This window comes from Stigmatopora nigra, chromosome 18 (assembly GCF_051989575.1).
Source record: "Stigmatopora nigra isolate UIUO_SnigA chromosome 18, RoL_Snig_1.1, whole genome shotgun sequence".
Taxonomy (NCBI): domain Eukaryota; kingdom Metazoa; phylum Chordata; class Actinopteri; order Syngnathiformes; family Syngnathidae; genus Stigmatopora; species Stigmatopora nigra.
Window position 1 is genome coordinate 8161655 of NC_135525.1, and position 26145 is coordinate 8187799.

At 43.5% G+C, this 26145-nt stretch overlaps 2 protein-coding genes across 2 annotated transcripts in view; both read right to left on the reverse strand.

The window, feature by feature from the left end:
• Positions 1-1586: 1586 nt before the first annotated feature.
• nog2 (noggin 2) lies at positions 1587-3733 on the reverse strand. Its single transcript, XM_077738917.1, has one exon. The coding sequence runs from the start codon at positions 2910-2912 to the stop codon at positions 2280-2282; it is 633 nt and encodes a 210-aa protein (XP_077595043.1). The 5' UTR covers positions 2913-3733; the 3' UTR covers positions 1587-2279.
• A 14432-nt stretch (positions 3734-18165) lies between these two features.
• Positions 18166-26145, reverse strand: part of ankfn1b (ankyrin repeat and fibronectin type III domain containing 1b) — a 77074-nt gene continuing 69094 nt past the window's right edge. The window contains exons 13-23 of the mRNA XM_077739606.1: positions 24130-24229; positions 23904-24036; positions 23687-23806; positions 23399-23614; positions 22528-22694; positions 21922-22075; positions 21098-21266; positions 20856-21022; positions 20577-20784; positions 19675-20363; positions 18166-19448 (exon numbers count right to left, since the gene is read on the reverse strand). Of these exons, the coding sequence (XP_077595732.1) occupies positions 19152-19448; positions 19675-20363; positions 20577-20784; positions 20856-21022; positions 21098-21266; positions 21922-22075; positions 22528-22694; positions 23399-23614; positions 23687-23806; positions 23904-24036; positions 24130-24229 (2420 nt within the window). The 3' untranslated portion in view covers positions 18166-19151. The remainder of the gene's footprint in view (positions 19449-19674; positions 20364-20576; positions 20785-20855; positions 21023-21097; positions 21267-21921; positions 22076-22527; positions 22695-23398; positions 23615-23686; positions 23807-23903; positions 24037-24129; positions 24230-26145) is intronic.

A 26145-nucleotide genomic window follows, 5' to 3' on the forward strand; every position in this document is an offset into this window, starting at 1 on the left:
ATACAGCATTTATAATACTATACCCCATCTATATGCATTGTCATTTCCAGGTTTTGTAGTGTAAACCTACCTAATGTTGCATATCACAGGTGGCTGGTTCAACTCCTTGCTGCCTTTGACGACCAGAGATGTCCAATCCAGAACCAGAACTGCCAAAACCTGTTGCAAATAATTGAATGTGTATTGCTGTTCATGATTTAATTAAACCTTAGAGTAACTCTGGGTTCACCACCATGTTGCTTGTTGCCACATTTGGAAGGAGGTGGGGACGAAAGACTGGCAGCCAAGGGTCTTCTTGTGCCTAAAAGGTGCGCACCTCAGTGGCTGCAGCCAGGGCGGCGTATTGCCTTTCACACGCTTCTAAAATACTCTCCGGGCAGAGGCTGAAAGGGTTACTGTTTCCCAAAGTGCTTCATTCTGTGCAGTCGAGAGGGGGCGGCTGAGTGGCGCCGTCGAGTCAGAGACGCACTTTCGTAGAGAGAGAGAGAGAGAAAAAAAAAAGAAAAAGCCGAGACATCATCAAGAAAGAAGCTGACAGTAAGGAAAGCAGCCCTAGTTTTTTTCTTTTTAACTGGCATTTTGCCGTTTCTCTTCCCAGATCCCTTCAATAGCCCCTGTCACAATAACTGGGCAGCAAGTGTCAAATTGAGCCACAAGTGCGCGTTTTTTTTGCGCACCTAAGCTTAGTCACGCGCCTATTTAAAGCCACTAATAGAAACAACGCTACTTAGTCACAGTGAGTCACGTGATTCTACAATTGGCTCGATTTCTTTCATGTTTTGCTATTAGAAAAGAAAAAAAAAACAGTTGAGCAGTTTTATGGGTTTTGTTTTTTATCCCCTCTTCTCCCTGTCGTTCCCCCCCAACCCACCCAAGCCCCCCCACCCAGTGCTGAGTGGTCAGACTAGAATAGGCGCCGGTCTCCAAATACCTCAGTGGAACTTGTGTGCGGCGTCCAGAGCCTGCAGACAGCGTTTGAAACGTCTGCATCATATTTGAGCCATTATGTTAACACCTCGGCAGCACGGACGTAGAAGGGGGGTTTGGATGGGCTTGAAACCCCCCCACTGCCACTCCTCCTCTCAACTTCACAAATGCATGCCAGTTCTGCAAGGGGTAGTTGTGCCAGTCGTAATTCACCAGGATGACAGTTGACGTAGAAATCCAAGAATTGTGGATCAGCATTTTTAACTCATTCATTGCCAATGACAGTAACTGACATACAATTCCAATTCAAATGGGGTTTCTCACACGAAATGATTGTGTTTATGGGCCATTGATAATATAAACGTCTAAAAAAATTTGCTTAGGAGGGATGATAGTGACCCTCCTTGTTCAAATGCATTGGACATTTATCAACACTATTGTAACTTTAAAACAGTTGTTTACCTTAATTTCAACGTTATGGATGGGTATGGGCCAATATTAGGGTGTGGTTAACTTCAAAATATCTATTTTTAGAGCAGATCTGGTTGGGTATAAGCTTCAATGTTAGCCAATGAGTTGAATAGAGGGTGAAAACAGACTATTGCTACAAACTTGACCATGTGTACACTTGGATGCTGTTTTCAGTTGTTTATTTTTGTGTCATTTTTTGATAATTCAAGTAGACATCTCCCATATTTTTTTCTGGTATACTCTGCTAATCTCTGTCCTTATGTTCTATACTCACAACAGTTAAAATAATAAATAAAACGTACAGATTTGTTTATTTCTACAATACTATGTATTCCCAAAAAAGAGAAAAAAAGCTGAGTTCACGCCTTTATATATATAATCTTTAACCTCAACTTCTTTTTTTGTATTTTTTTTTGTTTTTTACAACTTAATTAATATTGATAATATACAAAAAAACTCTAGGCAGCATTGCAGTGAAATAACAGTCAGTTGAAAACAAACAAAAAAAAGGAGAAAAGTTCACCTCTTGGAGAGGTTTAGCATATGCATCATCAATGTCTCTTATAGTGGGGGGTAAAAAGCTCTTCCATTATGAAGCACTGTTGTCCCCACCCTTTCCACCCAAAACCATCTCCGGGTTGACAATAAAATATGGTCCTGGTTCAATTAGAGAAAAAAATAGCTGCGTTCCTCTTAAATATGTACAAGGTTGGTATTTCACTTTAAAATGCTATATAAAAAAATAAATTTGCTATGGTGCCCACCTCTGTCGAGAGTTAACAGTGCAATAGAAACCAGTCCACTCCACGCAGCCCCCTCCAACCACCACCACCACCACCACTACTACTACTATCACCACCACCATCGCCACCGCGACGGGATCAGCACGAGCACTTGCACTCTGAGATGATCGGGTACTGCACCTGTATCCACGTACAGTATTTCTGTCTTAAAAAGCCTTGGCAGTACCACCGGAGGAAAACCTTGTTGTTGGATTTGACGGGTTTGCAAGACATCCCCTCGGGGAAGGAACAGGAACGCTCCGAGAAGCAGTTGCCCTCCTTAATGTAGCGGGGCCAGAACCTCACCCCCAAATCCTTCCAGGTGTACATCACGGGACAGTGCGTGTAGGTCCACAGCCACTGGAGGAATTTCCTCCTGGCCTTCTTGCCCACTTTGACGCGCTTCCCGTAGGGGGTCTCGGTGAGTTCCAGCTTCTTGATCTCGTTGGGCATGGACCCTTGCAGCTTGACGTCGGACGTCGAGTGGTTGCCCAGCACCGGAGCGCCGATGGACATGAAGTTGGGGTCAAAGTGGCTGCCCAGTTTTTTCCTCAGAGTCCTCTCGGACAAGTCCTGCTCCCGGGGGTCGTAATCCGGGTCGGGGTCCTCCTTGAGGTCGGGTACGGGCAGGTTGTCGCTGGGGGAAGGACGGAGACGAAGGTAGTGCTGGCCCACTCCGACGTGGACGCACAGCAGCATGTAGAGGAGCACCGGCGGATGAGAGCTGCCCATGGTGTTTCTTCCTTCTTGGATGACTTGGACCCGCAGTAAACGACGACTCTTCTACTTCAGGGAGGCAGCCTGACGCTTCATATAGTTCACAAGTTCACTCACGGGCGACACTTTAAATAGACCGCTTCTTCGGTCCTCTGCTGGTGCTGAGGAGTTTTAAAAATAACCCCCCAAAAAGTCTTCGATCGCAAAGATGACGCCTGGGACAGACGACGTGCCCCCACTCCCTTTGGATTCACTTTGGGCTCCTCTTGGTTGTCATGGTTACCACTGGGACGACTTGAAGCCACGGTGAAACAGTCGCACTGGCTTGACAGAGCTGCCTGGGAACACGCGGACGGGCGTGCATGGGGGGGCTCTTTCCCAGAAGGTGCCCGGCGATAAGGGGCCCTATGCGCCCCTGACCAGGTCCTGGCAGGACGCCGTCCAAAATGCCAACTTGTAGTATTCCAGCCGGTTCAAAAGAGGTTCACGTCAAACACCCATTAAGCTCCCGGGTGAGAAGTCCCCCTCAAACAGCTTTCTTTTCTGATTATTCCAGACAATCACAAGCACCCCTACAAAAAAAAAAAAAAGAAGAAAACGTAAGGGACCTGCTCCTTCTCAATGCCTTGCACCCACGCACAGAAGCACCTTCTCGCGCATGGCCAGAAAAGTCCCAAATGTACTCGCAAAAAATCCCACTCGTCCTGCTCTGCAGAAGCTTCCCCACTTGAGTGGCGAGTATTCGACTTTGCACGGGAGAGAGAAGGAGAGAGAGAGAGAGAGTGAGCAAAGGAGAGCGAGAGTGAGAAAGTGAGAGAGTCCACCGGAGCTTCGCAGCGTGCGTGGGTGAGCGCGTCTGTGCGCGAGTGGGTGCTCGCTCCCAAGTTAAATATCCCCCTCCGACGTTACAAAGTGTCAGAGGGGCCTGCCCACCCTCGGCCACTCTCACTGATTGACAGTGCCCCCTTCGCCCCCCCACCCCCAACCCAAGCCCTCCCCTCGCAACGTGGAAAATGTCAGGCACAATCACAAACTCGACAAGGGTTCGAGCGCGCACCGATTCGAACTTCAAGTCTGTTTTAACTTCATCCGCAACTCCTTTCTTGCATGAAGTGAGTGAGTGAGTGAGTGAGATGCACTAATAGTTTCAATACGCTGTCCATACTTCAGTTAAGGTTGGGATGGATGGGAAACGTTTAGGAAAGGAGGAGGTAAAAAAGAAAAAAAGAAGGGGGCATCACATTCCACCTTTGTTCATCGGGATTTGGGTCTACACAGGAATTGGCCCCGTTGAACTCGGGGGTCACAAAATAGGCGTGCAATTAGGGGCTATAAATGGCCAGGGATAACTAAACGGAACTTTTCCCATGCTAAGCCCTCGTTAGGGGGCACACTGCACGCCATGGTTCATGTATGACATTTGAAATAAAATAGAAATACAACAAAAGTTTGTAAAATACTATTCCTGGTTGTTTTCTCTCAATTAATGAGAGGTTTAGGGGCTGGTCACTAGAGGGCGATCTTGTGGCCTAATGCCTAGGACTCTGGATGGAGTGCTTTGAGTGGCACATGAACTACAATTCAATGGCATCAACGATATTAACACAATGACAGTGATGGACATAAAAAAGCTGCAGTAACATTGGTATTGTACCACTTTGGCTACAACTTTGGCCAGCCAATCACATTGCACAAGGAGACAGACGACCAATCACGGTTATAACCATACTTATGGGCAATTTAGAGCATTCCACAAGGCTATCCTCCATGTTTTTGGGATGTTGGAGGAAAGTGGAGTGCCCGGAGAAAACCCACAAAGTCCAGGGAGAAAATATAAACTTCCCACAGGGCGCTACGGACCTGAGATCAAACCTTCGATCTCAGAACTGTGGGCCCGGCAGGCTAACCACTACACATTGAAGGTATTCAACATTTAACCCAGGCTGGATCCAATCGTCAATGTTATTAAAAAACGATCCCTCAAATCGATTTGACGTCTCTCGCCGTCATAAGCAGGGAATACGTTGAAAATGGACATAAAGGCTTCTTGAGTCGTTGTGCGTGGTCCTCATTATTGTGGAATAATAAGGAGCCACATCAGAAGGGTTTTATGAAGGTTCAGGACATTATGAGGACATTCCTGATTAGCCCTCTCTGCATGCGTCTCTGTGGTTGGCAGTCCATGATTATGGCGCCATGGTGGACGGCTCAGTGGGCAGCGGGGACAGTCGGGCTGAGCCGGTTACTGTAGGACAGGACGTGCTCATTGTCTTTGCTCTGCGGGCCTTTGGGACTCCGCGGAGTAAGCGAGCCCACCCAATGGGGGACATCGGCACGCCCCCTTCCACACAGTAAGCAGAGAAGACACATGACTGTACTGTGGGGAATACGGCTCTTTCCCACTATTTTCAATTGGCAACTAAAAGAAGGACTTTGATGCAACTAAATTTAAAATGTGCTGTTGACCTAATGACAAGGTGGCATGGGAATGACTTTGATTTGAAAAGCTATGTTTTTGATCATCACAGAAGATTCAGAAAGTGACAATATAGGTAATATAAACACTCGAAAAGTATCAGCCTTATCTCAAAACAATCTCCGATTCCATTTCAAGAATTAAAAATGCCATAATCATACTTATCTGTACTTATGACTTGTTAAACTGTACTTATAAAACCATCTGTACACCTAACCGAAACCACAACTATAGCCAAAGTATCATTGTTACAATATGTTAAAAAGTGATAAAATTAACAATGCTGTTGAGGAATTACCCTAAAAGTACATCCTACTTGCCAAAGGTAAAGCACAAAGCCCATAAATAACATTAGTCCTTGATACAATGGGACTATTTCAGCATTATAAATAACTGCCAAAGGAAAGACTCGATGATACATGGCTAGTCGAGACTTGGTAGACAAGGTGACCAAGCGGATGAGGTTGGGGGGGGGTTTGCAGGTCTGCTGCCGGATGGCAGTTTACTGTGGAATAGCTAATTAAATAAGACCATAAAAGAAGCCCAGCTCGCTTTAACGAAGCCCGTCAACCTCTGACGAGCGGGGCCGGGCTGCCGGTCGTCGGGGGTCTGGGGGCCGGTGGGTTAGGTTTGCCGAAAATTGGGCTTGTATAACAAGAGGACTTAGCTCTTTGGTTTTGCAGTGATTGTTCACGCTCCCTTAGGTCTCAATAGGGCGCATGGTGAGGGTGGGTTGGAGTGGGGGGGCAGGCCTTAGGCACAGATAGGACCCCTTCTCCCCTTTGGCGGTGAATGCTATACACACATAACACATACACAAACACACACTAACACCCCTATGGCTCCATACAAAGGGGTCTACCCATGGTCCAGGCAGGGGCTTATCCAGCACGGGGGCACAGCAAGGGGCAAGCCTGGCCAGACTGGCTGGCTATGCCCACTGGGGATTGGTAGAATGGCACAGGGGGGTGTGAGAGAAACTGACAGCTTGGAGGAGTCATATAAAAAAATAAATAAAAATAAATAAAAAACTTCATTTGTTTTGAGGGGATGCCAGGTTAGGAGATAAGAAATTCAACTGTGCTAATTGGAAAATAGTTCTATCAACCTAATTAATCCTTTGCTGTACAACCAAATATGTTCTATGAATATTGTTATTATGAATTCAGTAAGACAAGCACATTTTCCAACCTTTTGTACGGATAACCGTAAGGGAATGTTATTTTTTTTTTGCTCCCCACACCACAACAATTCACAAACATAAAAATAGGCCCAAAGCGCAAATAAATCTGTTTCCACCATTGCCCTTCAATATTACATTCTCTCTATTTCCCTGGTTGCCCTCTCCGTGTTCTTCAGTCCTTTCCCTAGTTCTTTTCTCTCTCCCCCATTTTGGTCTCGGAGCGTTAACCCAAAGCAGATGGCTCGGGAAGCGTGTCAAAAATCTGTCTCCCGTTAACGCTACTTTTAAGCCCCCCTCTACATTTTTGTCTCCCTCTAAAAATGATCGCAAAGTTATTTATTTTTTTGGCAAATTTATCCAGTAAACAGCATCAAAGTGTTTTTTTTTGTTTTTAACGATGACAAGAAAGCAATTAAAACACTTGTCCAACTCATTGAAAGACCTCCGCCAGCCTGATGCAATCGTCTCCAGTGCGTGGCATCGTTCGTTTAGTTTCCACGCCGTTATGACGGCGAAAATGTCAAGTTGTGATTCATACTAATCACATTTTTAGATGCCTTGTTGGCACGCATGCATATGCTCGCCTACAATGTTTTTAGTTTTACATTAGATTTCATGCACAATCAATCATATTGGAGATCAGTGTGCATAAATATTAAAGACAACAAACTTCTACCAAGTATATTTTTCATCATTCTACTTACAAAAAAGAACAACTCACTACTTTGAGTTAACCAATTGGTTCTCAATGATGGCTTGGAATCCATATTAACTCGATGATTGACAGTTAATGATCACAATTCAGTTCTATTGACAGACACAGATATCTGATCCAGTTAAGTGAATTATGAGTGTCAATGAGTCAAAATGGTACAGAAACAACACCACCATCTGCAAGGTTAGTTTACTGTAAAAGTCTATGATACTTAACAACCTCAAAAACTGTTCCATCATTTTCCTCAAACTTTTTCAATGATCTATATCATATTTGGTGTCAAATACACAATTATTTTAGATTAAATATACCTTAGAAACTCATTGTATAGAGTGCTGTAATACATTGAACTATCATCACTAATACTTAACTATAAAACACAAAAATACTATGTCAGTCATCAACCAAATACCCCACAAACTGGTCCTGCTAGGCAATTTCTCCACCTCACTATTTAAGCCATCAAAATTGACATAACATGCATGCCAAAAACTAACAAAATGACTCCACATTCAAACACAATACAATGAAACTGACGTCAACCAACTGTCCATAAACCACAAAAATAGGTGTTTTGGTGTTGCCATGGCTTGCTGTTCTCCAAAAACAACTAGCAATTAGTTTTAGGTCAATGACTTCATATTGTTGATTTTAATTGAATCAGCAATAAGTGCTGTGTTTTTTTTTTATAGGTATACACAAACTAAGCAATGATCTACTTTTGGCTGGAGGGCTTGTACTCTGAGTGAAGGACTATTAGTGTTTTGTGAGCCCCCTTGCTTGATGAATTGCCGCTATTCTTCCGTAATGGTACCCGGCGACTCCGAACTGGTGTGACCTCACGGCATTCCATTACTCACATTTAACAAACTGAAAATAAAAAAGCAAAACACCAAACAACAGAAAACCCTAGACCATCTCGTATTCATTCAATGGTCGCATCCTTTTTGAAGGAGTAAAGTGGGTGCCCCCCCATCCTTTTTACTCATCACGTTCCCTCCCAAATTCCCCCTCTCTTTACCCCTCGCCCTGGAGCAGGGAGTGATGAGGGTGGAATTAAATTGATCACCGCCTTCCGGAAAACAACAGGAAAAAATAGTGCATTCCGAAACGCCAGGAGGGCGTTCCCGCTGGTCTTCCCTATGGCAGGATGACATCATTGGCTTGTTGCCCAATTCCCATCGTTCACAATAGAGTCACTGTTGCCGTCTCCACTGTGGCACAACAGCCAAGAGGGAAGAGCGAGCAAGACGGAGAGATAGAAAGAAAAAAAGGGGGGGGGGGGGGGGGAGCGCGAAAGGACGCTAGCGGTGCCCAAACATCTTTCGACTACATCATCGTATAGACCCAGATGGCTGCTTATATGGTTGCCATGGCATAGATAACAACCTGATGGAAATTTAAATACTTTTAATGTTTTTATTTGTATCTTCTATACTTGGTTTTTGATGGACATTTAAATATTTTTTACGTTTTTAATTGCATCTTCAATACTTGTTTTTTGATGGAAATTTAGATAATTCTTACGTTTTTATTTGCATCTTCAATACTTGTTTTTTGTTGTCTTACTGGACCCCAAAATTGAGATGAATGAAGTTCAATAAATATCCATTTTCTTTTGAGGAACATAAATTAACATCCATGCACGGAACTGTTAACCACTGGGCTGCCCATACAGTATTATAATCAATACTAATGTAAAAAAAGTATTGAAGTTTTAGGTAAAATGTACATACATACCTTTCATGTTGAGGATCGACGACTTCTTGGAAGTTACCATCAGTCATAAGTAAACACTGGAAATGAGAGGAAAGAGTTACTAAAAAAACCATTTATATCAGTACAACACAAAAAGCACATTTCCCTGCCAATGAAATGTAGCCTAGTGACTGTCGAGGGCAAACTAGGTAAACCCCGACCGCGAGTGCCGCCATTCCGTGAGACCACTAAGCCATTCTGCTGCCGCAGGTCACCGTGTCCAAACGAAACCGTTAGCCCGCAGCCGCTGACCACAACAGATGTTGGGATGCCCGCAGCATGTGTGTTCTGTTGAGTCTGGAGCCAAGATACTTCACAGACTGGCACTGCCTAACAAAAACAAAGTGAAGGAAATTCAGCGATGGCGTCTTTGCGAGTCTGCGGCGGCGTGAGGGTTGAGGTGGTTCTGTTTAAAGTTGGCAGCCTGTTAAACTACTGGAAACATATTGTCCTGCTTGCTTCACAAAGATGCAGTCAAGGGGAATCTATTAAAGAATTTGGGGGAGTCTTACGAAAAGAGGACGGATTTTTCGAAAGATTAGGGTCGTTTAATGGTATCTTCCCACTATTGTGTTTATATTGTGGATTATTGGATATAAGACATCATTTCGCGGTAGTCATTATTCCACACAGACTAGGAATAAATGAAAGATTACTGAAAATGTAAAAGTATTGTGAAAAAATACGGAGGCGACCCAGACGACACCAGTCTGCCGAGGTGCCGGAAGAACTGGGAAGTCTTTGGGAAATGCCTCGCCAACATGCGAGCGCACACCGCCGCCCCGGGGGTGCCTATACGCTTGGGAACAAGACGGGACGGGGCGGTAGTCTGACAACAGGCCGAGTGTGCGCCGATAGATAGTTTGTCTAAGGGATGTAGCAGATGTTGACTCGTACTGGTTTGCTAATCGAGACCCACAAGCCCCTGGAGCCATGAGCAAACACCAGCGTCTGCCTTTCTCTCCACGTCCGATGGGGGAAGAAAGATGTGGGATGAGGGATGCATTCAGTATTGAAGAGGAGCAATGAACACTTGATAAATTGGACAGACTTAAGGGCACTAAAGTGCGGTTAAGCAGAACTCTGGAAATAAAAAGTAAAAAAAAAATGAAAATCTCCCTCAGACCTCAAGCTGCTGAGGTCTCAATGACGGATTAATGTGTCTTTTTTTTAAAACGGGTATGGGGTACACCCATTTCCACCCACCTGTCATACTCAATGAGAATATCCCATTAGGTGACTGCATGGTGGAACACATTGGCGATGACTTTGCATGATTTGCAATAAATGAGTGGTAAAGGGTTTTGCCATTGACCAGCCATAGACGTTGAGTCCATTTGAACTGGGACTGGACGTCTATTGCTACATGGGGAATCACCAGCCGGCCCTCCCAGTTCAAATTTGACCTTGTCAATACCCCGACAGCCACTGAAGTGGAACCCTTGACGGAGCAGGACACAAAAGAGATCTATGAGGCAGGAGGCAGACAGCAGTCGGCACTCAGCATCCACAGGGCAGCAGACAGAAGCCGTTAAATGCATTCACACTCCAATAACTTTCACAAGTCGCGGACACAGAGAGAGAAGTAGATCAACAAGGCGCTATTGATAACTGAGATCTGCGCCGGTGTCAGTCTAGAAGGCAAACAGAATCACAATTGTGGTTTGTAGTAAATAACCTTGTCGACCTTATTTAACCTTGGATTTGGCCAGTCGAGACCGCTGAGAACAAGTGTGGGCATTCACAAAAGAAAAGTGGGAAATCCATGTTTGTGCTAGGCAGCTATGAATATGACTATTGACGCGGCGCCGGACTGTTGGCCCTCTTTATAGATAGCATCAGTCAACAAAAAATAGTCAGTACAATCATCTACTTTCAGATTCTTTTGTGCTTTTATGTTACTTTTTAAATCTGAGATGATTTGAGTTTGAAATTGTAGAAAAGTGAGTGGTATTTTTGTGGTTAGGGAGGTCAACATTTAATAAATTATCATTGAAAAAAACTATTTTTAGTGCAGTTTAGACTATGGGGACAGAAAAAAAGAAATTGACCAATCCTCTTGTCATTTAAGTAACATTCATTCTAATGACCCGCCATTAATGTCAACTCCAGTTTGTTGTTGCAGCAGAACGTCAAGTTAATGTGGAGGTTTGGAGGCGGGACGGCGGGCGATCAGGGGTAGAGATGGGCGGTCAGACGTTGGTGCACGTAAAGCTATCTCAGCCACAGATATTTGCCTTTTTTATTAATCAAAACCGCAATCATTCCTTAACCTTAGCCAAGGTTCTTCTTTATTTACTTTAAGCAAAGACTCAGTCCTAGTTTATTTTACCTTCCTTCAAATGTGTTTTTTTTAAATTTATTTAAATTTGCCACTTTCTGGGTGCAAAAACATGTACCCGTGTACATTTGAAATGGCCATTACTGTAGTATATTCTTAGATAAGTTGTCATATTTGACCTCTATAATGGTGTTTAGATGTCTATGCAATTATTATTTATATTTTCCTACAAAAGAGGATCTCAATTACCTAATATTCAGTGTTGCAACCAAAATAAACTTAACTTCAATTGATTTTTTTCATCCAAAATAACTAGCTATTTGATTCTGATATGTATTGAGGACTAAAAATACTTATATTGAATCCTAGTGAGGAATATATGAGGATTCTTGGACTAGAAAAGACTGAGTCTCCACCAGTAAGGTGTTGGAGATAAAATGATGTTATTTATGCCAAGCAGTCCACCAGTGTGGCCAAATTGAGAGATATAAAGACACATTTGAAGAACCTTAGTCTGTCTGGTAAAAGAGTGTGTGTGCGCTTGAGTGTGTGTGTGTGTGTGTGGTGTAATTACAGCCAGGTTCCTGGTGTGGAGCCCAGTACAAGTATCGTCAGTCTGTCTGTGGCATGCGGCGGTGTTGCCGACCTTCTCCCTCTCTCCCCTCTCTATTCCATCTCCTCTTCCTCTCAATTCCTTCTGCCATAGGTTGTTTCTAATGGGACAGCTGGCTACTTTCCAGATGATTTCCCCCGTGCGTGCATCTGCTGTTTACGAGCGTGCACAAAGTTCAAATGCGTCCTTCTCAATGCTCTGAGCTTTTACTTAGCCAGGAGATCATAACATAAAAAACACGGTGTGTGTCGACAGTATGTGTGTTGAAATTAGTGATCCCGCTGGCTCCAGATGCTGTTTACCAGGCCGTCCGACGGCTAAATCGCAACGCTGTGTCGGAGGTGTGTGACAGTGGGGGAGAGTGGGAGGGTTTGGATTTATCAGAGGGGACACACTGTAGATCATTTTGCAGGTTATCGTGGGACTGTAACCAAGTCAACATTTGGAAAACCATTTTTAAAGAGCTTTGTTGGGTTAAAATCTGATCGTAAATTATGTCATTTGTATCAGACACAAGTGATTCGTTTTTCTAAAATGATTCATTCAGTTTAGTTTTTAATCATGAATCCAATTGCTGCCATTGGCATCCATTTTTTTTTGGTAGGATGGAACAAACAGTAGCTCCCAATCAAATTGAATGCGGTGTCAATAGCTTTTAAACATGATGATTACAGCAAATGTAATATCTGTCATTGTCAATGGCAGCGATTGAGTAAAGGCCTAATAGCAATTAAATAATCCAGGGCTATAACAATCAGGATTGTCCTTCATCCCACCAAGCGATCGTAAATCAGATTTGGGGATATCATCATATTTCGAAGATAGGAATCAGGTGTAAAAGTTTGAGGAGTAAAGAAAAAAAATGGCATTTGTCATCCCTCATGGGTGGTTGGTTAACTGTGTGTTTTAGTGTGAGGGAATTCACATGGATGCGTAATAAGTGTGAGCATGTGTGTGTCAGAAAGTGCATGTGAGTGAGAAGGGGTGTGTCAAAGTCTGTGTGTGTGTGTGTGTGTGTGTGTACAGACACACATCAACACGGACACATTCTCACTCACATTGAGGTCGACACAAACATACACACCCTCACACACATTGACGTGCCATTGGCTGGGATAGACATTCAATTCATTTCCAGTGGAGAGGTTGCCAGCTTTTTCCAGTCGAAAATTGGACTTCTATTGCCCTCAATGTCAGCCAATGAGTTAACTTTAACATAACCTTCCTATATACTAGAATTGTTATATAAAGAGTCTAAATCACAGGCGTCAAAGTTATATTTCTTCACAACCACATCATTTTTCTGCCCTACTATAAAGCAAACCATGTGCATTTATTTCATATTTCTTGCTAAAATAACCATATCTCTGAGCTTCAGTGAGATATTGCAACCATTTTTTTGTTACTTTTTTGCTCTTTTAACATATGGAATTGTTAAATGATTGGTTTACAATTTTAAGCAAAATCGCATGCAATTTTTTTGTATATATTGTATGCATTAATAAGACAATCTTACCGTTTCGTGGGTTTTCTGCCATAAGGGTTCTTGAAAGGAAACCCTAACAAAGATGTAGCCTGGGACAAATAAATACAACATCAGCACAACATTAAATAACCTTAAAATAATGACTTACCTTGATGTGAGAACGGTGAAAACAAGTCAACTTCTCAACCTTATCTTCAAGGTGGAAAAAAATTAACAAGTACAAATTGTTAAGTGCATTGTCAGTTAGTCTGTTTTCATAAAACAACTTGATACTGGAACCTAAAAATCAACAAAAAAACATACCACAAACTTACTTTACATTGCAGGTATTGAAGTATTCCGTATTTTTCAGATTATGCAGGGCACTGGATAGTAAAGCCCATCATTAATAACTCAGTGTTAGTCCAACATCAGGGGCACCCTTTATCTTTTTAACTGCTGTATTTATGGGGTTGATGACTGTGTGTCTTCAAAATTTTACTGGAACAATATCATTGTTATACAAGAACAAAATACCCTTGTGGTGCTGAAGTCAAAGGAGGATTTATACAAAAAACAAAATAGATAAGAAACACTAGCAATGTTGGGGGAAAATGAGGCATTTAAAGTGTGCCTTATCATCCGAAAATAGGTTAATTGGCATTGCCATTATAAAGCCGTTGTGAGAAGACTTTTGAGAAGGCCTGATTTAGATCTATCAGGTAAACATTCTGCCTGCGTATGTGTGCGTGTGCGCGTATAAGCCCCCCAACCGCCCCCTTACTGCATCCAGGGGGATTTATTTGACCCCTTATTGCCAGCGGTGAGCCTGCGGTGGAGATGAAAGCATGCCTTCCCAGTGTGGCCCCAGTTTCTATAGCTATGGACACAGGCTCACACTGCTCGGGGACAATGGAGGGGGCCCTGCCACTCGCCCCCTTTTGCCAGAGTCCCCCTTCTCTCCCCACCCCATCCGTCACCGCAATCATATTTTCAAAACAATAACACAGCCAGGAGGGGGGTTGAAGGAGTGTGTGTGTTTGAATTGGCGCTACGTGACTCTGTGTTGTTATTTTTAGGCACGCGTTTATTTGGGGCCGGGTGTGAACATGCTTGTTTAACTTGTGTCAGGCTGTCTGTGGGCTCCTACATTCACTTGTGAAGCAACTGTTTGCGTGCACACGTTTTCCACCGTGAGTGTGTGTGGGTGTGTGTGAGAGAGAGAGAGAAAGTGTGTAAGAGAGAGAGAGAGGTAGGCCTTTGATGGCGAGGCCGGAGCGTGCCTAATGCGACTGCTTGCTGGGGTGGGGTGACGTGGGGCGGTGCGGCGTGGATGAAGGCGTTGAGCCTCTTGCCCTGGTACCGTGTCTATCCCGCCGTGGTCCAAGGCTCCCCCTGCAAACTTGAAAGGACCAAAGGAATCCCCCTCTAAACCCCCCGACGCCACCCCCTCCACTGCCTGCCCGACGTGTTTTCAGAAGACATGACATCATCTTTTGCACTGAGCGCTCTCGAGGTAATATGGATGCGTGCGTGCGTGTCTACAGTTCCCTCATTTTGCACCCGTGACTTCTGTTCACATCTGCAAAACATTCAAAGTATTTTATGATAAAGATGAAGAAGCACTTGACCAATCTTGATATTGTAATGATTTCTGATTTTTGGACATAGAGTCAATTTAGTTACTATAACGAAGGATACTTGATATGCTTCGATAGAACCAATAGGTGAACAATGATTCAAATTCATGGAAATACAAAACATTGCAAAAAGTTTATCTTTGGCTGAGTCACAAGTTGCACCAGCCAAAGAATTGGCTTATAAGTCTGGAAAATACGTTATGCATACATTTCAACCTTTTCTCAAATCCGACTTACGAGCCTGCAAATAAAACAAATTGCACTCCTAAGTCAAGGTCCCTTAAGACGCAATTGCTTGGGTGAAACGGAGGATTCCCCAGATTCCTTTGCACACCTTTGTGACACTGAAGCTGTTGTAGGGCATGGTCAAAGTCACGGTCACATATCTCTCTCTTTACTTCCATGGGATTGCTTCAACACACACACACACACATACACAGAGGCACACACACACTCCTGGTCGCCCGGTTTAATGGGCCATCCCGTTTGCCAACTGTTCCTTTGAGGGGGCCAGTGCGTCGGGTTGTCGGAGCCGGGATTTGGGAGGGAGGGTCGGTGCCGCTGGATCAGACAGATGGAGGGGGGTCCGGCTCCATTCATTTAGCTCTATGAGAACAACAGAGCCCCACTTCAAACAACAAACCACGCAACCTGCTGGCCCCATCGTCTGCGAACGCACACAAAAGGCATACGCAGACACCCACATGGCGCAACACATGCGCGCTCGCGTCGGAACACATGTGCTTTCATTACAAGCCGCGTCTATTTCATTAAAGGCGTCTTAAATGTGAAAAAGACAGGAAAAAAACTAGGGGGTCCCTGATTCTGGCGACAGAAAATGAAGTTGTCACTCCCGTTGACGTCGCATCTGCAGCTCATCTGCTAGCCTGACAAACATACATGCACAGTGGGACATAAAAACACAGGCTCCACCACTGAATCCACCCTCCCATCACCCTCTGCGAGCCCATCTTTCCCTAGGACCCGCACCCAAGCCCACCGACTCCCTCCCTCCCCTCTCGAATTCACTGGCACTTCTAGAGAGCTCGGAGGCGCCAGCGGAGCGGGGCTCATCTCTTGGGAACAATGAAGCCAGATCTTCATAAAAACTTCAAAAAGGCCTCGCCAAGTGTTTTATAGGTGCTTTAAAGGTTTATGGGCCCTGGGGAGGGAGCGAGGGAGGGTAGAGAAATGAGTGAAATGAGTGATGCCGCGGTGGCAGCCTTCACTTTTCCCACCCACTACACACACACACACACACACACACACACCATCACTCATGTACAAATATGCCTCGCAAATCTGCCAGTAAGTACCAGGCTGGAATCAGAAGGCAGGTTGGAGTTAGAAGTTGGAGACTAGGCTTAAGGGTGGGGTCGGACTTGAAAGGCAAAACAGGTGATCAGTCTGGGCAGGCGTGTTCTGAACCCGAACGGTCAAATTCGAATTACTGAAAAATCGACTGTAGTTATCATATTTATGTGTTATTGGTACAATACAGATGGAGTTACCGTTCAGGTATGATGTCACTTTCTGAAAATGATTCGATGATGGATTGTACAGGTGAGATGTAAGTTGACTCATTTTTTTGGCAAAGTAGTTTTACATCAGGTGGCTGTTAAGGAAAAATAAAATAAAAATACAAGTGGATAATATTATGTCATTGTATAGCCAATAAATGATGGATGACAGAAGTCTGATGTCAAGAAAAATAGTTGCTGCAACGACAATGAAAACACAAGTAGAAAACATTGTTTTTTACGACAGAAGATATATAGCTTGCCTTGTCTTGTAAGATGAGAGCAAAACTGAGTATTGGAATAAAAATAGTTGTCAGTAGCAAACACATACTACTGTAGTGCTGAATTTAAAAGGTGTCCTCCACATACAGTATGCTTTATATTATATAAATATACGTATATTATATTACAATGTAGAAGAGAATATCTGTATATGTATATGGTGTGTTTACATTAAATGTTCAGGATAAACATTGTTCATCCTCAAATATTTTGGATACCTTTTTTCATAATGCACCAAAAAGCTTGACCTGATGACACAAATCCCACCAATTTATTTTCCTATAATCTGTAAAGCATTGAAGTTCCTGTATATGAAATAATATTCTAATCTAATTTAGTCCTTTTTTTGAAATACTGCATTTATTGTGATGAGTCACACAGTTGAGCGTGCTTCCCCCGACTAACATGAATAACACGATTCAAGGCATTTTTTTTCTTCTTTTTTTTAGGTTTGCTTTATAGCTACTCAGATTCTTGCCAGCCAGTTAGTTATATTTAGCTCGGGTTCCTTCGGGAGTCTGAAGGTTTAAAATTAGGAGGTGCCAGAATTCCAGTACAATTCTTGAGTTACTGTCAATAAACAGCAAAAGGTTGCTCATAAAGACGCCGCGTGTCGGAAAGTCAGATAAGCTGTGCCAGCTCATGTGTTTGTCTTTGTCACAATACAGGACAAATGTGTAAATCTTCCTAATGCGTACACAAGTGCATTTACACGTCTTTGTGTTTTGCTATTCGTAGCGTACGTTTTCACATTAGTATCTGTTCGATCTGTTGACAGGGAAGCATGCGACATTTTATTTGCTCTCTATCTGAAAAAAAAAACATGCAGCACGAGGAAGGCGAGTACTGTGATATGTCCCTGCTGAAAGCAATTTGGCCAACATTCGGTTCAATGTTTTAAACTGAATCCAGCAAAGCATGCCATGTCAGAATGACAATTTAAAATCTTAGAATTACTGTATTTTTACGACTATAAGGCACAATGGATTATAAGGCGCACCCTCAATTAATTACACATTTATTTTTTTTCCATATAAAAAACACATTATAAGGCACCCTGTCTATTTTGAAGAACATTTAAGACTTTTAAGTGCGCCTTATAGTCGTGAAAATACGGTAATAGTAATTATTCACTGCCCTTTCTACCACAATCAATAGCATAAATGTAGTTTTCATCAATAAGATGAAGTTGATGTTAAATTTGCAATATTCCTTCAATGTTGAGCTATTTTTAGCACATGCAAACAAGAGTCAAGATCAATATGTGCCTTAAGATTGACCAAAAAAATCTTGAAAAAAAAACTAAACAAAAGGAACTCCTGTCATATTCATTTATTGTTCAATAAAAATAGATTTTCCCAAAAAAGTGACGTTATGTCTCCTTCATGACTTTTTCTTAATGCTCTTTGTAAACATGTTTCAGATTCACTCTATCTACCATAATACATTCAACACCTGCTTTTCTTTTTACAAAGTTATCCACATTGTTTTCTTTTTTTTCTCCTGCATGTGTCATTGAAAAAAAACTACACTTTAAACAGCATAAAAGAGAGTAAGCCATTTGTAAAATCTAACACACAATTTAAACGTTTTTTTTTTCCAACACAGTAGGAGCACAAAAGCACATATTTTGTTCTTTTAGTAAATATTGTAAACACTTTCCTCATGTGAGTGACAGAGGTTGTCATGGTAACGTGTTCCTCCTGCTACAATTATTTGCCGCTGAGCATAAAACACTTTGGACTAAAATATGCCCCAAAAAGAAAAGATTCAATCTGAGCGAGGCGTTTAAAAATGGAATGTGAAGAATGTCGTGGTTTGTCCCAGAAAAAAAAAGTTTTCATTTTAGTTTTTTTTTGCCTCTCTAACAAGAAAAGCACCTTTTAAGTCCATTAGTGAGATTTTTTTTCTGATCTTTTTTGCACATCTTTTTGTGAGGAAGAATATGCACCGTTTCACAGTGCATTGTGGGAAATATCTAAACAGCAAAACACCGAACTGTTCCACTTTTGAGCACAAACTGACAAGTATTTGATGACGATGCACTCAACACAATTCTCGGAAGTATTGCTTGTTGTTTTAAAAATTCAAATCTATTGGTTGGAGCTCATTTTTGTTGGTTTCCTTTTCAAAAAAATCAGACTTTGGAGCTACAGTGCATTGACTGGATTCTTTGTAATCACCAGGCTACAAGAAAACATCTCAAATGGAAGCCTGTGTCATTTTCAAAGCTCTGAAAAGAGAATTTTCCTTTGAGATGATTTGAGTCTCTCAATTTCATTTGAAGTAAATAAAGTCATTTGAAGTAACACCCAAACGAGTCACACCGTGGTGGCCAGGCCGTGTTTAAGAGCGAGGGGCGAGTAGGCCTTAATACGTACGCATAACTTACCCCGCAACCAAGGGTTTTGCAGCTCCAAAGGACAGAAGTCATCCTGCAGCCACTTTTCCCGATCGTCCACCACCAGCACCAGGCCAAAGTGCTTCAACTGTTCGGGGCCGTAAAAGGTGTCCTGATCCGGATCGTCACCGGCGAGCATTTGTCGAGAAACCAAGTTCATCTCTTGAACCACCAAACGGACCATCTCACCCGCTGATGTACAAGGAGTCACGCAAAGCTGCGAGCAAAAGATGAGAATGTGTCAAATTCAATAGGAAGTGGAAAAACTGCCAATGCAAAGTGCTGTAGTGCACACATTTGATCACACAACTCACAAATATCTGGTTTTACGGCACCCTTTATGAAGAAATCTAATTATTTAATTGTGAGTGCAGTATGAATGGGCTACAAAATCGACATACTTTTGATAATACAGTTACTTTGTCTTAATAAAAATAAAATACCTTGACACTGGTCTCCTTGGGGAGCCCCGTACGGTATTGTGGGTAGACTCTGAGCGTAGCATGGGATCCTTTCCTGTGGACAGTCGACCTCGGGGAAGAGAGCCGCTGTGTGCCGCTATCTTCGGATAGCGTTCGGGCTGGTGGACTTCGTTGTGACCCGTGTTCGGCCGTACAGCAGCGGTCCACCGACGAGGGCCTGTGCCAACGCCGGTGTGGCGAAGAAGCTCGGCGGGAGTGCTTAGCCGGTGCGGCGGAGGGGAATTCTAGACTACTGGTGCGCACGCAAAAAGCCTGCCGTTTTTCGGTAATGTGCAACAGCTCGATCTGCCGACTTGGCAGGATGAAGTCGCTGTCAAAAAGCTCGGGTGGCCCCCGCCGGCGTTCCACCCCGCAGCAGACGCCCTCACCGCATCGGCCGAGCTCACGGCCGACTTGCTGCTCTGAGGCCCGCAGGACGTCGGGAGTGGAGTCTCGAAGGGGTCCTTGTCCACCTCGGCCGATACCGAGGCCTGAACCACTGCCGTCGCTGCGGAGGAAGCCGCGGGGCTCAAGGGGAGCGGAGGTGGAGAGCGGGGATGCGGGCAGAAGGTCCAGCTCGCGAGGGCTTTGAGCTCGACTAGAGTCGTAGTCGCTGTCGGTTGTTAGGAAGACCTCTGAGGAGCCCTCCTCATCTGACAGGCCTGCAAAGTCTAAAGGAAAGCACATGGATGAATTATTATGAATTGCTTAGACTAAGGAGTACAATAAGAAAATATCCTATTTCATTCTTTCAGCAATAAGGATTTTTTAAACAATATATTGATAATAGAATCTGTACCACTACATTTATTCCTGAATTATTAAATCATCATCTGCAACTTGTTTTCCTGAATTGTTATAAGAGCATCTGATGGGTGTCAAACCTGAGTGCTTGCGGCAACGTTCCGGCGAAGGTAGAGGAGAGGGCATGAAGTCAGGCTGGGAAGAAGTAGACGTGGGCTTGTTTGGCATGGCTTCCTTGGACAAGTCGATCAAACCGCTTATGGAAATGCCTCCAGTGGGTTGTTTATATCGTGCATACTGTAAGGCCTCCATGATCCACCGGGCGTCACGCCACACCTCCTCCATTTGCTGTTGTAATGACACAGAAGGGCGAAGAAGTCATATCACAAGGTTTAATTTTGACTCTAATAGTTATTTACTTGAATATGTTCCTGCAGTTGCTGGTGCTTCTTTTTGGCAGTCGTGAGCTCATCTTCAGAGAAAGCTTCCCTCAGGGCTTGTTGCGACATGAGCGACTCCAGCTCTAGCAAAGCGGAAACCCGGCAGTACTGCCCGATGAAACCGGGGCAATAGGCGTTAAAGTGGACTGGTGGGGGAGGAAAGAGATGGAAGATTAGACGCGATGCTGACATGGAATCAAAATCATATGTCGCACACTTACCCAGTTCAAAGATCTGCAAGGGAAGCGTGAGGAAGCCGGAGCGAGGCGAGTAGGGATTGTTCTGACCGGGAGCAGTACACACTTCGTCGCAGGGAGGCAAGAGAAGAAGGAAGGACACCTTGTCTCCAAATTCCAGCACTTCCTGGGTGTAGATTCGGAAGTCCTGCGTCTGAAAGTACACGGCTGAAAATTTCAGAAATATGAACTACTAAATTATCCCTAAATACTATGCAGGACTCATTTGAGACATTTGTGTAATACCCCTTAAGAGACAATGAATCAATATATCAACCTGGGTTTAGTATATATCCCCTGTGTAATGTTAATAGACATTGTGCCGTGTTTTATTTTGAATTGTAAAATGAAAGATTAATTTGTCTTTTTTCATTTTGCATGGGTTAAAAAAATGCAAATGGGTTTTCCATTTGTGGCCTAAAATTGGCCAGCAATCTTTTCAAAATGCACCACAGCTTTTGCACAAAATCTACTAAGATCCAGCAACACAGTGACCCTACTGTGGACAAAAATGAAGGAAAATAGATGGTTTTATTAATTTTTTTTAGCAAAATTCCCAATTGATGTGTTGCCCTTACAATGCAGAAAAGTGCATGTAAGGACATGCTTTTTAAAGAGAAGAAAAAAATGTAAATTTATGGGAAATTGACACCATGTTCTATTACACAAAGCAAGGGAGTTAGCGGTCTAACCATAAGTGACCAGAACCTTCTTGGAATAAAGTTTTGCGGGTTCAAGTGTTTCCAGACAACAAAGGATAATATGCATTGTCATGGAAGACCACACATCACGGACGACTTGCTTCCAACCTGGTTGCCGGGGACGTTAATCTGGGCGATCAGATCCTTGATCGCGCTACACAAATCATGAAGGAGGGGACGCGGGCCGCTCTGAATACTGCCGGGTTCCGTTTCCATTGGCTCCTCCAGGGAGTTGACGGCCTGCAGCCATTGCCATTCGTCACTGAAGCAAAGCACACAACGTGAAGATACAATTTTAATCGTTTAAGGAGGCATTTCCAAATTGGGTTCTCAATATTTCTGGGTCTAGGTAGGCCAACAGAAGACATTCTTCCAATGGTAGGCCCATAGGGACATTTAGTACTGTACATTTTGTAGTAATTAAAAAGAATAATGTGAATGAAATAAATACTTTTGGGGAAATATGAAACTTATCTTCAAAATGTGGTATGAGCACCAGTAGTATCGTTGCCACAATAACAACAAGTTAATGTTTCAACTTTAGAATATAGTGTCTTATTGTAAAAAGGGCGACCAATCCATTTGAAAGGTTATCACTGCCAGTCCTCCCAATTCAAATGGATAACATATTATCTTTTTGCACTATAGTATTCAATGGCAGCCTTCCTAGTTCCCATAATGAATTTTTTGAATAACTGACTGAAGAATCCCAACCTGGAGACATTATTATTGTCTCGTATCTTGGTATGACACAGGACGTTGGGGAGCTTCTGTGGCACCAGCGCTCTGATTTGCTCCACAGAGGTACACAGCTTCAAATATCCCAAATATAAGCCAGGAGACAAGAGCTTCCTGCTGCGTCGGTGATAAGCAAGCTTCTCCTATGGACAAAAATAAAAGGAGGGTTTCATCATCATCCTTTTAGCTTAATCTCAATGTTATAATTTATTTTTTCCTGCCAAAGGCTGCAATGCATTGCAAAACAGCCCCCGCTAAGAATTTTGCTATATTTTTATTATACAGTGCAGTGGTAATGGCAACAAAGCCAATAAACTGTGGTTCATTGAAATGGGAATTGTCCACCATTGTTTAGGAACCACAAGGCCAAATCTCCTTATGCTGGAGCCAGTACAGCATTTGCAACACTGGCATTGACTTTAATACGTTCTACAAACAAAATAAACTGAGAATTGCTTCCAGATTGAAGAATTTCCAGAAACACGCAATGGAGCCCATCATAAACACATCCAATTGTAATTTTAAAGTTCCTGAGTGAGTAGCTTTGAAGAAAATGGGGGGTGGGATGACGATTATTATGATTCAAACTCAATGGCAGCTCTAAACAGAAACTTTGGGAGTGTTATTCATTGTATTGAAAGCCAATTGAAAGTCCTTCCAGTGTTTGGTAAAATTTCCCCCCGACCCATATTATGTTCCATTATTCAAGGTTTTCTATCTGTTTTGTTGACGCATAAAATGAGCCTAATATAAACCACAGGAACTTGTGGCCATTCCGAAAGACTGTGGAAGTCAGCATGTATCCAAAACAAAAGCATGACTACAGCGTTTTTTAAAAAGAGCATACGTGCAATGTGATGAGGAGCATGTCCAAAGCGGTAGGCTCCTCGGGCGAGGAAATGGACTTGCGTTGGAGTTGCAGTTTGCAAAGCTGCATCCAGCGTACGCCATCCGGGTTGGGAGATGCGTTAATGTCCTTCAGGAGAACCAGCAGGGCATTACCGTGCTTGTCTTTGATGGGCTCAAAGTACACTTGGCCCAGATCTTGTGTTCCCAGCATGCCCTGAGAGACGGTGGGACATAGTGGGTGAATGGAGTGAGTCATTTCAAATAAATCGGGAATCAAAAGGCCTACCTGGAGATGAGATATGGCTTGCAGCATCTTGAGCCGGGTTTGCAGGGTGCACGAACAAGCAGATTGAGTGGGATTGAGACACTGTAGCAGCCAGGGAATCTCCTCCCACAAGTAGGATACCTGGTGAATATCATACATTTATTTCTGTATGGGATTTATTTCTCTATGGGATAGGTTACATAAGAATGTTATGATTTGTAGGTTGTTTGGTGCGTACCTTTGTGAACCAGAGGAAGTCTTGCACCAAGGAACTGGGGTAGGAATCTTCAACTTCCACAATGGGAATCTGGTCCTCAGGGGTCACCAAAATACTGTCATCTCGGTAGAAGATGGACGTCAAGTAAAGTCCTCTAAAAAAATAAGTAAATAACATGTTGGAATTGACATTACACTGGATGCCTACTAACATTAATGTCACTTAAAACTATTATTATTTTTTAAACCTTTTTAAGCTTTTGACAAACTTGCTGTTTGGTTGAAATAGATGACGCAGACTTTTGGACACCGAGTGTTTTCTTCCTTGCGCTGGTCCCTTGCACTGTTCTGTGAGGACAAGAATAATGAATAAATGTCATTGTGTGTATGTTTTTCAACTGCTCAGTGTGACAAATTGTGCCCATTACTGTGACTGGCTGCCACCAATGAATACCTCTGTCCTAACACATCTCCTACTATGACAGGCTGTTACCTAATTGACAACAAACTTGACACGTCCAACAACACGCTCAAAGTGGAATGTTTTTTGACATTTTGTACGCTCCAGTGGCGCGGCACCATTTGACAGCCAGCAGCAGACTATGGGCCTTGAGGGAACCACTACCTTGCAATTCCCAGAGGGACACTAACTGTGTGTGTGTTTGTGTGTGTATATATGTGTGTGTGTGTTTACCTGCACATACTTTAGCCGCTGGAGCATGGCACGTCTTGAGCTACGGCCATACGAGTGGAGCCAAGGAGCTGTAGTAATTTGTGTGTGTGTGTCTGTATGCGTCTTAACCCTTCGCCACTCACTGACAGGGAGGTCAGTTAAGTCTGTGGGGACGTGTTTATTTTTAGTGGGCCTTCAGGGGGTTGGAGGCGCGAGAGGGAGGTGTGTGTATTTGTGTGTGTGTTTGTGCGGGCGCCTGTTGGTTAGATAACGCACCTCCCAACTCATTAGACACCCCGCACAGATTCCCTCCCCTCCCAGGTGATCATACTCTGGCCCCCCAGGCCACTTAGAGTCAATAAATCCCCTCATTCAGGAGTCCGAATGAACTAATTTTCCCTTCAGGTGGACACGATGAGGCGGAGTAAAAACAGCGCCCCTCGACCCCGCTCGCGCCTCCCCCACCACGATTTCTGGCCGCTCGCGAGCGCGCCGGTCTGCAGGCCTTCAGTGTGCGCTTGACACTGAGTAAGACAGACAAGTAGAGCTGACTGCTGGGGTGCCAGTGTTAGTCAAGGCCTCTTTCACAGTTTAATTAATTGTGTTTGGACAAGGGGGCGAGGGCAGCACGGGTGGCGGGGGCATGCGTACACGGACATGTGGGGGAGTGGGCACGGACTTGAATATTTGTGTCTGTTCACGGGTATTTGCATCTATATCTATCTCTATGAGCCTGTAAATGTATGGACTCTACTGTAGAAGGGAATGAGGGCTGCACTCTCCCGTGAGTGAGGCTGCTGGAGGTTGGCGTAATTTATGCTTTCTCCCGACTCCAGCCTAGAGCACGTCTCCAATAGGAATAACAAACATGACCCGGGGACACGGCACCTCGGCTACCGTGCCTGAACTTTCAAGCTCAATCAGCCGTCATGTGAAGAACGACCGCTGTGCTCAATACTGACTATCCTTCTATTCATACGGTGAAGTTTCACAGTGGACAATAGTAAGTGGGTGAGTATGTTTAGGAGAGAAAGAAACTCGGACAAGCTTGTCAAGTCGAATGTAGTCCGTCGTCATGTAAAAGAGACAGTGCGGACAGCTTGTGACACTCATGGGAGCAACTTACGGCCGATGCTGTTTGACGATATAAACAGTTTGAGTGCAGGGAGAGGCCCATCTGCACTTTGTCACTGAGAGAGAAATATTCAACACGGACATGGAGGGTTTGGGGGGGCTGTTTTTGCACAAGCCATGATCTACTGTTTTTGAGGGGTGATTCAGGTTTCATGGATGATTTGGAAAAATATAGATTGATGCAAGTGGTTTCCAATTGCATGTGAGCCAATGAGTTTTAAAGGGAATGGACTGAACCATCTTGATTGGCGCATAGAAAGAACTGGGATTGCATTCACAGTTGCACTATCTTTCAAAAGACTTTTTTTTCGGGGTATAATTTACACAGTATCAGTCTTACCACTCATAAAAACAATCTGCACTATGCAGGGTGGAAAAACATATTCTTTGCAGTTGAGTATAAGTATCATTATTGTAGGGATGGTGGGTATTTTATTAGTAACTAAGAACAAACATT